The 16,680-nt window shown below is 36.8% G+C and overlaps 1 protein-coding gene across 1 annotated transcript in view; it reads left to right on the top strand.

The window, feature by feature from the left end:
* map3k5 (mitogen-activated protein kinase kinase kinase 5) overlaps positions 1-16,680 on the top strand; it is a 198,083-nt gene that overhangs the window by 65,734 nt on the left and 115,669 nt on the right. The window contains exons 5-6 of the mRNA XM_061987193.2: positions 5,337-5,505; positions 12,454-12,560. Of these exons, the coding sequence (XP_061843177.2) occupies positions 5,337-5,505; positions 12,454-12,560 (276 nt within the window). The remainder of the gene's footprint in view (positions 1-5,336; positions 5,506-12,453; positions 12,561-16,680) is intronic.

Here is a 16,680-nt window from a genome sequence, read left to right as displayed (position 1 = left end):
TAGAGCAGTGTTTTTCAAACACTGTGCCGCCGCACACTAGTGTGCCGTGAGATACCGTCAGGTGTGCCGTGGGAGATTATCTAATTTCACCTATTTGGGTTAAAAATATTTTTGCAAACCAGTGATTATAGTCTGCAAATGATGTGTTGTTGTTGAGTGTCGGTGCTGTCTAGAGCTCGGCAGAGTAACCGTGTAATACTCTTCCATATCAGTAGGTGGCAGCCGGTAGCTAATTGCTTTGTAGATGTCAGAAACAGCGGGAGGCAGTGTGCAGGTAAAAAGGTGTCTAATGCTTAAACCAAAAATAAACAAAAGGTGAGTGCCCCAAAGAAAAGGCAGTGAAACTTAGGGAAGGCTATGCAGAACGAAACGGAAACTGAACTGGCTACAAATGAACAAAAACAGAATGCTGGACGACAGCAAAGACTTACTGTGGAGCAAAGATGGCGTCCACAATGTACATCTGAACATGACGTGACAATCAACAATGTCCCCACAAAGAAGGATAAAAACAACTGAAGTATTATTGATTGCTAAAACAAAGTTGATGCGGGTAATATCGCTCAAAGGAAGACATGAACCTGCTAAAGGAAAATACCAAAAAAAGAGAAAAAAACACCAAAATAAGAGTGCAAGACAAGAAGTAAAACAGTACACACAGGAAAACAGCAAAAAAGTCCAAATAAGACAGGGTGTGATGTGACAAGTGGTGACAGTACACCTACTTTGAGACAAGAGCTATATTGATGCATGCTTGGTAATGCTTTAAAGTCATATCCAACAATTGCGACAACGACTTTTTACTGTCAACAGAGTTTAGTTTTTTAATGATTTCTGCTGGTGGTGTGCCTCCGCATTTTTTTCAACGGAAAAATGTGCCTAGGCTCAAAAAAGTTTGAAAAACACTGGTATAGAGGAACTTGGACTACTGTAAACTGTGTTGACATTTTCATGTTTTATGCTAGCAAACTTTGCAGTCCAAACTTTTGATGTAAAAAACTTTTTCAAAGTCCTCTCCTTTTTGGCAGTGACATTTTTATTCTGTAATGCAACTCAGGTGTTGCTGTAGCTCAGGGGTGTCAAAGTCATTTTAGCTCAGGGGCCGCATGGAGGATTTATTTCCACGTGGACCGTACTGGCCAAATCATGGCATAGAAACTTAAAAATAAAGACAACTTCAGATTTTTTTCTTTGTTTTACTTTGGCCAAAAATAGAAAGAGGTACCGTATTTTCCGGACCATAGGGCGCACCGGATTGTAAGGCGCAATGCCGATGAGCGGGTCCAGTCAGGTCTATTTTCATACAAAAGGCGCACCAGATTATAGGGCGCATTAAAGGGGTCATATTTATTTTTATTTTTTTCAAAATATAAAACGCTTCCTTGTGGTCTACATAACATGTAATGGTGGTTCCTTGGTCAAAATGTTGCATAGATGATGTTTTACAGATCATCTTCAAGTCGCTTTCTGACAGTCGCTTCAGGATGCCCCGTTTTGTGGGCGGCCTTTTTTACGTGGCTTACCTTTGACAGCGTTTTTTCTCCGTCATCTTTGTTGTAGTGGTGTAGCGTGCAAGGACGGGAGTGGAAGAAGTGTCAAAAGATGGAACTAACTGTTTTAATGACGTTAAGACTTTACTTAAATCAACAACGAAGCAGCATCTCCTCATCCGTGGCTCACTAGTGAAACAACGCCGGAAATGTGTCCCGTGAAAAAACGTCCAACCGGAACTCTCTGATAACTAAAGTTCCTTGGGTGAATTATGTAAACCCACTACACCGGTATGTTTTAGCGCTTCCATAGCGAGATATACGTTAGAACTTTACACTACTTTATATTAGAAACGGCAACAGCAGAGGGTAAGTGCCCAATAACAAGAGGATAGTGAAAAAGAAGAAGCTTATCGACTATGGTATCAGCACGGACTACAGTGGCGGAAGTGCGCAAATTTTCAGGACTTATGCAGATCTCAAATACACATCAGCGGATACCAGAAGGTAAGAAAAGTTGGTTTTGCCTAATATTGTGAAACAAAACGGCAGGTAATATGTCTGCTAATGGGTGCCATTTTGCGGTCTTTATACACACACCATAGTAATACTTGTATCTCTGACTACGGTAGCCGTAATTGGCCGACAATCCGTCAAGCGGTGCGGCTTCAAAGTCATGCTAAAACATTTTGACAGATTTTTGAGTGCCGTGTGTAATGTTCTTTATTTTCAATGAAACATTTAAAGTTTTGGTGTTGTTTACTGGCGTCGTATTGCAGTCTACATGTATCTCTTCTGTGTGACCACCATTTACTGGTCAAACTTATCATTACACCTTGTACCAAATAAAATTGCTTCGAGGTCGGTAAGCACAACCAAAATTATTCCGTACATTAGGCGCACCGGGTTATAAGGCGCGCTGTCGATTTTTGAGAAAATGAAAGGATTTTAAGTGCGCCTTATAGTCCGAAAAATACGGTAACTTAAAAATAAAGACAACTTCAGATGTCGGCCATTTTGGCCAAACAAAAAACAAGCACATTCTGAAAAGGTACACATTACAAATAACCCTCTTGGCAAAACACTTCAAGTTAGTTAAAATTATGAGGGGAAAAAATGGTGCAGTTTCATCCGTGTATTTACATACACATTAAATTTAAGCACTTCCCGTTTAGCATTAGGTCTGCAACTAACGATTATTTTGATAATCAATTAGTCAACGATTATCTTAATGATTAGTCGAGTAATAAAGCGTACACATATTTAATAGCTCTAATTTTTCCATCGACTTCTAAATGCAGCTTACGTTATTTTAGGTATGTGCTTACTAACAACAAAAATGACTCATTCATTCATAAATATTTATTCATACTTTAACTGTGCGGCTCATTCAGCTGTTACAAAAATTCAAATGACTATCAAAATGTTGTCCATTTAAAAGAAAGGAAAGGCAAAGTGCTCAAAAACAATTAACCTTGTGTATGTATTTAAAACCGTTAAAATAGCAGCAATGAAAACAAACAACAAAACACAAAATCTCACTTCCTCTAAAAAAAAAAAAAAAAAAGCATTTTGTGATATGTAAAAAGCTGCACACTGGTATATTAGCTATTGATGAACTCTTGGTAGTTTTAGCACTCTAATAGACTCAATGTGTAGAATTTTATATTTGATTAAAACTTAAAATGTTGGCTATTTAATAGATTGTATGTTTATTCTTATGATACATGCGTGTGTTGTTCACGTTTGTTAAAGTGCCTTTTTTTACAAAATTGCAAATTTACGGTGTTTTAAAACGTACTTGAATTGATGTAGACAAAGTTAAGCTGGCTGACTTTGGCTAAAATGATAGTTAAAGTTATTTTGAACACAACGTCGTCTCACTCTTGTTAGCTAGCTAGCAAGGTAGAAGCTAACACTCTTACCGAGGCTGTGCCCGCTTCTTCCCTCCAGACGTCCGACATCATGCGTCCGCTTTAAATGATGACGTATCACAGATGTACTGCCATAAAAACAAGGTCTGCTTTGCAAAATGAACCAGGTATTTATGTTTTTAACAAGAATTAGAGGAAATATCCTCATACTTTACATGTTATCACTGACGATGTTTTTGCGAGTGACCCACTTCCGGCGGGAAAAACACGAGTGATGACGTCACGACTTTTGTCGACAAATATAATTGTCGGAGATAAATTTTATTGTCGACTAATCGTTGCAGCCCTATTTAGCATGCTCATGTTGGTAGTTCACCTTTAAAGACGTGTTTGGAAAAGCAACCGAGTGTTTCCTCAAACCGCCGCATTGGTGACATCCGCAACTGCCAGAACACATTCATTTATCATCATTCAAATACTACACTTATGATATAAACAAAACAACTATCAAAATGACACCATAGCCAACATCTAGGTAACATGACAACAAACTTAACGTATGTGATTATAGTAGTTTTGAGCATAAAATAAAACAGAACAAACAACAAATGTAGAAACATACATTTTTACAATGGAGTTCAGGGTGCGCATCGTGCCATCAACCAATTGTGAGCGCTGCACAGAACTTTAACTACAAAAATTATGGTCATGTTGACTTAAGTCTTTGCATCTTACCGTTTCGTTATTTTATCCGTTGAGTGGCTCATTTACAACGAAAGAAGGTATTGTGCGTCTATACAGCATTAGTTTGCCGCCATCTGCTGCCAGCCAGAGCAGGAGCAGCTAATTGCTTGCACCTGCGCTGAAGCAGCTACCCCAGAGGGCACTTATTTCAGCTGAGACGTCATCTTCAAACAGTGTCATGTGTGACGTGGATTACACTTGAGTTGCTGTTGCGACATCTAGTGGACACATTTAGAACAGCAGTTTCTTTCTTTAAAAAATTGCAGGTCATTTTTATACTTAGCAAACTCATCTTGCGGGCCGCGGGCCAGAATAAACCTGTTTGCAGGCCTAATACGGTCCCTGGGCCGTACGTTTGACGCCCCCGCTGTAGCTTGTTTACTTCAGAAGCAGTCTGTAGTCATTTGTTCAACTTCTCTTGTTATACTAGTGGTGTTCCTCAAGGTTCCATTTTAGGTCCTCTGTTTTAATCATTTGGTCTATTCGACTGGTTCAGTTCAGTTCTAAAAACTTGTGAGAGACTCACATTTTTTCAGAAGGTCTCTTAGAAACAACAGTGCGCTCCTGTAGCTCTGACAAAATAAATAAGACCAAAATCAAATGTCTACTGTAGAGGACTCTGGTTCTCTGTGATATACAAACAAGACTAATTGTAAAGGGATAAGTCTAGCCCCCCGGTTCTTAGCGTTCTGGAAATGTGGCCCTGGAAACAATTTATCTTGTATCCAATATATATCTTTTTCCCAATTACCACCTCAGAAAACACTTGGTTCTCCAAGCACCACCATAATAACCAACATTAAAATGCAGTAGCGTAGTATGCCCAAGTATTAATTAAAAACAACAGTATATTTAATATTTTTGGCCACTGTAACATTACACAGTTTGAACAGTAACACTGTTTGAATATAATAATGAATCAAATCAAAAACGTTAAACACTACTGAAATTAATATCAAAATACAATTTTACAGAGTGAGACGGTTCTGTTGACCTACAGTAGTCGGATCGTAACGACTTCCATTGAAGGCTGTTAAACCTTTTAACAGCTCGAGGCACGCCATTACAATATTTAATCAAGTTATTCTTTGGCGTACCACTAGATGGAGCCTGGGCACCACAGCTTGAGAATCACTGCCCTAATTCAAAGAGCACAAGCAAGCAGTATAAATAAATAGCCTCATTAATACCAGTGTATTTTTCACACATCGTTGTCCTCCTTCCACAGCCAGTATTTCCGTGAAACCATCCTGAGTGAAATCCGTAAAGCTCGGGAGCTTTATACCGGAGCGGAGCTGGCCGCCGAGCTCGCCCGAATCCAACAGCGACTCGACAACGTGGAGTGCCTCTCAGTCGACATCGTCATCAACCTGCTGCTGACCTATAGAGATATCCAGGTGAGGCTACCTGTAACGTATACGGCAGTAATTGCTGCATTGGTTTCTAATGGTTCATTCTGGTGCTCATGTTGTGTGCAAATCAACAGTTGCTTCCTCTTATGTAATTTTTGCCTGATAGCTATACAAGAAAGTAGGTTTTTTTGTACAGTGGTACCTCAACTTAAGAGTGTTTTAAGATAAGAACTGTCTCTTGACTAGTGCTGTCCCGATACCAACATGTTAGTACCGGTACCAAAATGTATTTCGATGCTTTTCAGTACTTTTTGATACTTTTTTATAAATAAAGGGGACCACAAAAAATTGCATTACTGGCTTTATTTTAACAAAAAAACTTACAGTACATTAAACATATATTTCTTATTGCAAGTTTGTCCTTAAATAAAATAGTGAACATACAAGACAACTTCTCTTTTAGTAGTAAGTAAACAAACAAAGGCTCCTAATTTAGCTGCTGGTGTATGCAGTAACATATTGTGTCATTTTCCATTCTATTATTTTGTCAAAATTATTAAGGACAAGTGCTAGAAAATGTATTATTAATTTACTTGTTCATTTACTGTTAATATCTGCTTATTTTCTGTTTCAACATGTTCAATCTACACTTCTGTTAAAATGCAATAATCACTTATTTTTCTGTTGTTTGGATGCTTTACATTATTTTTGGATGATACCACAAATTTGGGTATCAATCCGATACCAAGTCGTTACAGGATCATACATTGGTCATAGTCTAAGTCCTCAAATTTCCTGAGTTTAAAACTATATTATAAATTTTTAAAAAACGAAGGAAGATTTTGATTTACGCTCCTGTACTTGGTATCATTACAGTGGATGTTGGGTGTAGATCCACTAATGGCATGTGTTTACATTAAGGAACAGCATCATTAGCGGTGACGCCGGTGAGCTACGGTGTGTAGTGAAGCATGTTTAGCTATTCCTCGTCCTGCAGGGATGATACTTGTAAGAAACTTACTTTATTTATCGCCATGGAGGCGAGGATTAGTGATTTAGAAGTAGCTAAAACACTGCAGAATGCGGATGGACTTTAACCGTTAGCTAGCTAGCCATGTCTTAAAGCACCTCTTCCTGAGGGCGTTTCAGTGTTATAACTTCACCTTAATCGTTAGTTTTAAAGCCAGAATGCCTTCGTTCTCCCTTTTCTGTCTACACACCTTGTCTGTTTGTAAGTACTCTGTGTGTGTGCGCGCTGCCGAACATGCTCCTCTGCTCGTAAACCAGCAATGACACGACGTGACGACGACGGGGGAGGGTGTGGGGGTCGGTACTTTTTAGAGGCGGTATAGTACCGAATATGATTCATTAGTATCGTGGTACTATACTAATACCGGTATACCGTACAACCCTAGGCCAGACTAATCGTTTTAAGTTACAAGCAAGAATTTGAATCACAAGAACCCTGACCATTAGTTGGGAGATCTGACTGAAACATACGGTCTTACTCGCTAGACTTTACCTATAGATTGTCTGAACTTTTTCACTTTTGATACGACACCGATATTGGAGCTTTGAGTTTTGGCAGATACCAAAATTGACCCCATGCGATAACAGCATGTGTCACACATACTTACTATTTTGTAATGTGGAACGTTAGATAAGGCTTGATCTAGTGCACTTAGTCAAACAGTGAACAAAGGTAGGTATGATAAACACTAATCTATTTATTATTAACTATCTGGAATAGACATGTGTTGTCCTTAAATTGGAGTAGAGTAGTAATTTTTTTTGCCGACACCTAGTGGCCACAATAATTCATTAAGTTAACTCATGGTGCAGTAAGTTGAATGATGCGAACAAACTTGTTTCTGTATACTTTCTAATATGTTTTTGTCTTAGATATTTTGTATGTCTAAGTATCGGTATTGTGCAATTACAGTTATTTGATACTTGTTCATATCGACAAAATGTCGTGTTTTAGACTGCAATATTTTTCAATTAAAGTACCAGTAGAGTGGAAAAACATGTTGACTTTATATGCTTATTTGTGCTTATTTCATTGTATCCATTAAACCAGTGTTTTTCAACCTTTTTTGAGCCAAGGCACATTTTTTTCATTAAAAAAATACAGAGGCACATCACCAGCAGAAAATGTTAAAAATTAAACTCCCCCAGTTTGTTGTTGTTTCCTCTGTAGTGCTTTAGTTCCTGTCTTGCGCTGTTATTTTGGTGGCCTTTCTTGTTTTGTTGGTGTTCTCCTGTAGCAGCTTCACGCCTTCCTTTGAGTGCTACTGCCCGCACCTGCTTTGTTTTCGCAATCAAGACTATTTAAGTTGTGCATACGCTATCCTTCTTTGTGGGGACATTGTTGATTGTCATGTGATGTACGGATGTGCTTTGTGGATGCCGTCTTTGCTCCACACGCTGTAAGTTTTTGCTGTCGTCCAGCATTCTGTTTTTGTTGACTTTGTAGCCAGTTCAGTTTTACTTTTGTTTTACATAGCCATCCCTATGCTTCAGTGCTTTTTCCTAGCGGGACTTGCCTTTTGTATTAATTTTTGGTTTAAGCGTTACATACCTTTTTACCTGCACGCTGTCTCCCGCTGTGCTCTGCATATTGGGATTGCCAAGCTCTACACAGCGCAGGCACTAGACAACGGCACCTTATTATGATTATTGCTTTGCAAAAAATATTTTTTGGACCAATTAGGTGAAGTGGCATAATTTCCCACAGCACACCAGACAATATCTCAGGGCACACTAGTGTGCCGCGGCACAGTGGTTGAAAATCATTGCATTAAACCATATCCAATTGTATTTACAACCCGCAAAGTATGTGGCATTTTGAATATTCCGCTTTGAATATCTTCGGCGATTTTCGTAGATTCTACGTCACTGTAGTAAAGCTTTTGCACTCTGACCATGGTATCAGATTAGTCATCATGGAAATACGCAAAAATTGGAATGAGATTTTAACGGCGCATTGATAGCGGTTGTTGACACACTATAAACTGGGGGATGCTTCTGCTTTGTCTTAAACTTGATAAAAGTACATTTTAGATTATAACTCATGCATCTCTCACCTGGTCGTAGACAAATTTGGCCATTGACCGACAGGCTGGTCGACTTTGACATCCTCGGAGACGGCAAAAAAGACACTAGTTGCGGAAACTTTTTGTTAACCCTTATGATATGAGAATTGTGATTGATTCTTCATCTAAACAGGATTATGTGAGCATCCCGTCGGTCGGCATCCCAGGAAGAGTGAAAATTTTACAGTAAATGTTTTATTATGGTTAGTTTGGATGTTTAGCACCTAGCAATGCTGCCGATGCTAGTGTTACAATAAAGCTACATCCGTTTAGCACTCTGCTTCTAAAACTTATTGCTCATCCTCTTTGTGTTCGGGCTCAAAAATGTAAGGTTCTGGATAGGGATGTCCGATAATGGCTTTTTGCCGATATCCGATATTCCGACATTGTCCAACTCTTTAATTACCGATACCGATATCAACCGATATATACAGTCGTGGAATTAACACATTATTATGCCTAATTTGGACAACCAGGTATGGTGAAGATAAGGTACTTTAAAAAAATTTTTATAAAATAAGATAAATAAATTAAAAACATTTTCTTGAATAAAAATGAAAGTAAAACAATATAAAAACAGTTACATAGAAACTAGTAATAAATGAAAATTAGTCAAATTAACTGTTAAAGTTTAGTACTATTAGTGGACCAGCAGCACGCACAATCATGTGTGCTTACGGACTGTATCCCTTGCAGACTGTATTGATATATTATTGATATATAATGTAGGAACCAGAATATTAATAACAGAAAGAAACAACCCTTTTTTGTGAATGAGTGTGAATGAGTGTAAATGGGGAGGGAGGTTTTTTGGGTTGGTGCACTAATTGTAAGTGTATCTTGTGTTTTTTAAGTTGATTTAATAAAAATAAAAAAATAAAAACGATACAGAGAATAAAAAAAACGATACCGATAATTTCCGATATTACATTTTAACGCATTTATCGGCCAATCGGACATCTCTAGTTCTGGATCATAATTTTTCTCAAAGTATTCATTGTTGGCTCTGACAAAGTCTGCTTAATTAGCATTGTTGTTGATGGGGAAGGGATCTTTGGTTCCGAGCGCTACGTAACGGATCACTTGACTGGCGTCCTTATTAATTCTCAAAGTGGCTCAGGAATATCAGTGAGATTGATACAATTTTAATCATATCTATTTGTTTGCAAACTTTGGAAGTCTTTTGGTGTCATAAATCAGGTATATATGATAATAACTTCAATATAAAGGCAATTTGTTTTTCCACTCCACTGGTACTTTGAGGACACTTGCTAAATAGGGATGTAACAATATGAACATTTCACATCACGGTCATCGTGATCAAAATGATGACAGTTATCATTATTATTGTGGTATTTTTAATGTGTTAAAAAAATTTACTTATACATACACTAAAATCTCTTATCATACATTTTGTGTTTGTTTTGCTCTACTGATAGTGTTTTAGTCTTTGTATTTTAAGATTTTATTGTTTTAAATATTGGTGTAAAAGTGTCTATAAAATAAAATTACTTATTATAACTGGCGGGCGTTGTGACGTCCTATTCTTTTCAGCGGTCCTTGAAAGCACTGTAAAAACACCTCCGTCTCTTTTTCTGTAGTTCGATCAGTTTGTCCTAAGAGCGCACAGCTTGTAGGTCCAATGTCCACAATTGAATGGCTTAGTTGATCAGACAGTAATGTGTTTGTATAAATTTAAATTGGGATATGTTATTTCTTAATGGGGAAATACATTAATAGCTCTTGTTTTCATGTTAGCATTTAAGCTAGCGAGCTGGAGCCAGTCAGTCTGTGAGTTTATGAAAGTGCAGTTATCAATAACGGTTTTTCCGTCATTTTAAATTCAAATGGTATGACTAATTAATGGGAGTTTTGCTGCAGTTATCAATAATACCGTCTCTACTTATTATATACAGTACAGGCCAAAAGTTTGGACACACCTTCTCATTTCAATGCGTTTTTTCTCTTTTCATGACTATTTACATTGTCGATTGTCACTGAAGGCTTCAAAACTATGACACCTGTGAAGTGAAAACCCTCTTGAAGCTCATCGAGAGAATGCCAAGAGTGTGCAAAAAATTAATCAGAGCAAAGGGTGGCTATTTTGAAGGAACTAGAATACAAAACATGTTTTCAGTTATTTCACCTTTTTTTGTTAAGAACATAACTCATACTTGCCAACCCTCCCGGATTTTCCGGGAGACTCCCGAAATTCAGCGCCTCTCCCGAAAACCTCCCGGGACAAATTTTCTCCCGAAAATCTCCCGAAATTCAGGCGGACTCAGGTCCTCATAAACAGCATACCTGCCCAATCACGGTATAACTGTAGAATGATGGAGGGAGAGTTCTTGGTTTCTTATGTGGGTTTATTGTTAGGCAGTTTCATTAACGTCCTCCCAGCGCGGCAACAACACACAACAACAGCAGTCACGTTTTTGTATACCGTAAAGCAGTTCGTCTGCCGTAAACAGCAATGCTGTGACACTCTTAAACAGGACAATACTGCCATCTAGTGCATTTGATGAAAGCGCTTTTGTGCGTGCCACACATCAATGCATCATCAGAGAGGGTGTTCAGCATGGTTCGAAAAATAGTGACAGAGAATAGAACAAGGATGGACAATTCAACCCTTAACTCAACAATGAGTAGATGAGTGTTATGTGTGTATATATGTGTAAATAAATCAACACTGAAATTCAAGTATTTATTTTGTATATATATATATATATATATATATATATATATATATATATATATATATATGTATAATAAAATAAATATATATATGTATATATATATATATATATATATGTATATATATATATATATATATATATATATATACGTATATATATATATATATATATATATATATATATATATATATATATATATATATATAGCTAGAATTCACTGAAGGTCAAGTATTTCTTATATATATATATATATATATATATATATATATATATATATATATATATATATATAAAATACTTGACTTGGTGAATTCTAGCTGTAATTATACTCCTCCCCTTTTAGCCACGCCCCCAACCACGCCCCCATCCCACCCCGAACACGCCCACCTCCCGAAATCGGAGGTCTCAAGGTTGGCAAGTATGACATAACTCCACGTGTCCATTCATAGTTTTGATGCCTTCAGTGACAATCTACAATGTAAATAATCATGAAAATTAAAAAAAAACATTGAATGAGAAGGTGTGTCCAAACGTTTGCCCTGTACTGTATGTCAAGCTTGTGTGCTATTGTGTGCTTAGCTGTTGTGGTTGCTGCTACCTCCTAGAAGCCTATGCGATTTACCTCTTCATTAAAATACAAGAAAAGACCAAACGTGTGTGCTTATTGTAGGACATTTAAAATGTTAACTGTATAGCTTTGCACAGGTAAACGCGTTGCAGGAATGCTTGTATCGGAGCGCTTACATCAACAAGTTTAGATTCAAGCCAATATTATACTTTTAAGTCTGAAATCTGATCGGGACACCCCTAACGAGCCTGAAAGAGTTCCGTATGAATGTGTATTAAATTAGGGAAGCCACCCTACCAAATGACTGAAAGGGCCAAATTTGGCGTCTTTGTAAAGGCACATTTTTATTCAGGTGTACCTAATAAAGAGTCCCATCCATTTTTAAAACGTCGTTTTGCTTACCTTTCAGCGCCTCCTACTCTCGCGCAGCCTCATGAATGAGTCATGGTGACGTCGAGCATCAAGGGCGCGCTCAATTATTCAGCATGCGTTTGGTGTACCGTCGGCATGTAGGCGACATTCCGGCAGCAACAATGTGATTGGGGGTGCCCACGTAATTGCTTAAGTGCCACTGTTGTTTAGCTAGATTATGTCCTTGTTATCCTCTGAGTGTCTCTTCTACATGGCTGTTTAGGACTATGAAGCGGTCGTGAAGCTGGTGGAGACTCTGGAGAAGCTCCCGACCTTTGACCTCGTTGCACATCCTCACGTGAAGTTCCACTATGCCTTTGCACTGAATCGGTGAGTTGACTACTACGTCGTCGACTTAGTTCACAGTTGTTATAGGCACAACATTAAAATATTGTGCTTTATCCTAATGGTGTTTGGTGGTGTTGAAGTCAGGGTTCTGTGCAGGTTCTTCCACACCAAACTCATACAGCAATGCCTTTACACAAAAAGGTAATTTCCCAAACACATCCTACCAAGTATAGAATTGTCCAAAATGTCCTATTAAGATGACAAATTGAGTAATGAAGAAGTTGGTGTCAATACTTATGTCCATAGTTACGGCATCTTGATACCTTGAGTTAAAGCAGTTCTTCTCAAATAGTGGCTTAATAAAGCATGACCCTGGGGATCATGCTTTATCAGTATCATGCGCTATCATGGTTCAAACCCCGCTTCGAAAAAGCATTGTACTCCAAAAATTGCTCATTGTAACCATTAAATCCGACTTCCTCATTTTGGAAAAAAATAAAAATCAGTACAAATTATTATTATTTTTATTTTTTTTGTAGATTAAAATGTTTTTAAAGTGAGTTAATGTTGCAAATCAGTTTACGTTTTGTATTATTTATTGAGTTTATTTCATTTTATTTTTCAATATCAAATGGTTCAAGTCTATCAAAAATGTTTAATTATTATTATTTTTTATTTTTTTCAGGCCAAATAATGCACTTTAATTATTTTCTGTTAGAGACTAAAAAATAATAATAATAAAGTTATTTGTCGTAAACAAATTATTATTATTATTATTTTTTGTAGATTAAAGTGTTTTTTGTGCTCCTGAGTTAATGTTGCGAATCAGTTTACGTTTTGTATTATTTATTGAGTTTATTTCAATTTATTTTTCAATATCAAATGGTTCAAGCCTATCAAAAATGTTTAATTATTATTATTTTTTATTTTTTTATTTTTTTCAGGCCAAATAATGCACTTTATTTATTTTCTGTTAGAGACTAAAAAATAATAATGATAAAGTTATTTGTCGTAAACAAATTATTATTATTATTATTATTAATTTTTTTTTGTAGATTAAAGTGTTTTTTGTGCTCCTGAGTTAATGTTGCGAATCAGTTTACGTTTTGTATTATTTATTGAGTTTATTTCAATTTATTTTTCAATATCAAATGGTTCAAGTCTATCAAAAATGTTTAATTATTATTATTTTTTATTTTTTATTTTTTTCAGGCCAAAGAATGCACTTTAATTATTTTCTGTTAGAGACTAAAAAATAATAATAATAATAAAGTTATTTGTCGTAAACAAATTATTATTATTTTAATTTTTTTTGTAGATTAAAGTGTTTTGTATTATTTATTGAGTTTATTTCATTTTATTTTTCAATATCAAATGGTTCAAGTCCATCAAAAATGTTTAGTTATTATTATCTTTAATTTTTTTCAGGCCAAATAATGCACTTTAATTATTTTCTGTTAGAGACTAAAAAATAATAATAATACAATTATTTGTCGTAAACAAATTATTATTATTATTATTATTATTTTGTAGATTAAAGTGTTTTTTGTGCTCCTGAGTTAATGTTGCTAATCAGTTTACGTTTTGTATTATTTATTGAGTTTATTTTAATTTATTTTTCAATATCAAATGGTTCAAGTCCATCAAAAATGTTTAATTATTATTATTTATTTATTTATTTTCGGGCCAAATAATGCACTTTAAATCTTTTCTGTTAGAGACTCAAAAAACAATAATAATAAAGTTTTTTGTCGTAAAGTGATCTATATTTATTTATTCATTTTTTTTAAATGTTAATAGGGACACAATGTTATGCAGAGGTGTACTTATAACATATATTATAGGCAGATATTATACGTTTTTAATTTCTTTCTGCTCCTTTCCGTTCATAATTCAATGTTACGTTACATGATTTATTTTTATTTTATTCCTTTGTTTGATGTTTTATGAATGAAATAAATAAATAAACTTAACTGAACTGAACTGGACAATTTTATAGCAGAGAGTGTGGGGGAAAGAGGGCGAAATGTTTCCTTCCTCTTGGGCGGGCTTTACAGAAAATTGAGAAGCACTGCGTTAAAGCAATATCATGTAATCATAGATAAATAAATAAAACATATTCACGGTTGTGTTAATTGTACACTGGCTTCTAATAAGAATAGTAGCATCTTTTGCTCAGTGGCCTTGTGGTTTGAGTGTCCGCCCTGAGATCGGTAGGTCGTGAGTTCAAACCCTGGCCGAGTCATACCAAAGACTATATAAAAAATGGGACCCATTACCTCCCTGCTTGGCACTCAGCATCAAGGGTTGGAATTGGGGGTTAAATCAGCAAAAATTATTCCCGGGCGCGGCCACCGCTGCTGCCCACTGCTCCCCTCACCTCCCAGGGTGTGATCAAGGGTGATGGGTCAAATGCAGAGAATAATTTCACCACACCTAGTGTGTGTGTGTGACAATCATTGGTACTTTAACTTTTTATTCCTATGGCCACCCCCAGATTACACTGGTGGACCAGCCAGGACACCTCATCACTGTTACAGTTATGAGTTGTGTGCAGTCAGTGCATGTTGGAACTCATTTCAAGATATTATATCACAGACATTTTTCACACATACCAGTCAAAAGTATAAAGACACTTCTTCATGTTATCCAGTGAGGAGGTTGTGCCCAACGTTAGACTGGTACTTAATATATGTTGCTTTTTTTTAGTTTAGTGACACCTAAAAATGGCTGTAAAAGGTTCCATTGCCATTTGTACAACTGTTTTTTTTTCTTGTGTCGTTGATGCAACATGTAACTTCCTCAAACTGTCAGAGCAATAATGTGAAAGTGAAAGCAGCTGCCCTTCACTTGTCATCCTGAGTGTGTAAGGGGAAGTGGTCCTAAAAAAACAAACCACACAGTACAAGTCAGGACATGTTCATGCTTATTACGTCTTACATCAGTGTTAATTGTGCTAAATGAGGTACTGCCTTAGGTTTTTTACCATTTCATGACAGTGCATCATTTTGTTATTTAGAATCCCACAGCTATTGCTTTGTGCTGCAGTCTGTATGAACGGAGCATACAAACAAGCATGAACTGTATCAGTGGCATGAATGTACTAATGAGTAATAATGAAGCAAGCTTTGAGCCCCCACACCGCCCATTATTAGTTGCTCCTGCTGTGGCGACGCGTGCAAGGCTGCAGTTTGGCAGCGGTTAAAATTGTGTTTTTGCACGCTGCCCAGATAAACTTGTGTAGGCTCCTTCTGACTGGATTGTTACCATGAAGTGATGTTGTATTTGCAAACTCAAGGAGGAACAGATGTTGCATGACAAGTTCTAAACACTGATAAAAGTCCCAACACGAGGCAATCTGGTATTCTGCTCCAAAAACACCAGATTATGCAACATAAATACAGGTGAAACGTACAAAACCCAAAACCAGTGAAGTTGGCACGTTGTGTAAATGGTAAATAAGAACAGAATACAATGATTTACAAATCCTTTTTAACCTATATTCAATTGAATAGACTGTAAAGACAAGATACTTAACGTTTGAACTGATAAACTTTGTTATTTTTTGCAAATATTAGCTCATTTGGAATTTGATGCCTGCAACATGTTTCAAAAAAGCTGGCACAAGTGGCAAAAAAGACTGAGAAAGTTGAGGAATGCTCATCAAACACTTATTTGGAACATCCCACAGGTGAACGAGCTACTTGGGAACAGGTGGGTGCCATGATTGGGTATAAAAGCATCTTCCAAGAAATGCTCAGTCATTCACAAACAAGGATGTGAACAAATGCGTGAGCAAATTGCCCAACAGTTTAAGAACAACATTTCTCAACGAGCTATTGCAAGGAATTTAGGGATTTCACCATCTATGGTCCGTAATATCATCAAAAGGTTCAGAGAATCTGTAGAAATCACTGCACTGCACGAAAACCAACATTGAAAGCCTGTGACCTTCAATCCCTCAAGTGGTACTGCATCAAAAAGCGACAGCAGTGTGTAAAGGATATCACCACATGGGATCAGGAACACTTCAGAAAACCACTGTCAGTAACTACAGTTGGTCGCTACATCTGTAAGTGCAAGTTAAAACTCTACCATGCAAAGCGAAAGCCATTTTTCAACAACACCCAGAAACGCCCCCGGCTTCGCTGGGCCTGAGCTT

The sequence above is a fragment of the Nerophis lumbriciformis genome, linkage group LG26 (genome assembly GCF_033978685.3).
Source record: "Nerophis lumbriciformis linkage group LG26, RoL_Nlum_v2.1, whole genome shotgun sequence".
Classification (NCBI taxonomy): Eukaryota; Metazoa; Chordata; class Actinopteri; order Syngnathiformes; family Syngnathidae; genus Nerophis; species Nerophis lumbriciformis.
Note: the sequence above shows the minus strand (reverse complement) of the source record. Positions and strands in the feature narration are given on the sequence as shown.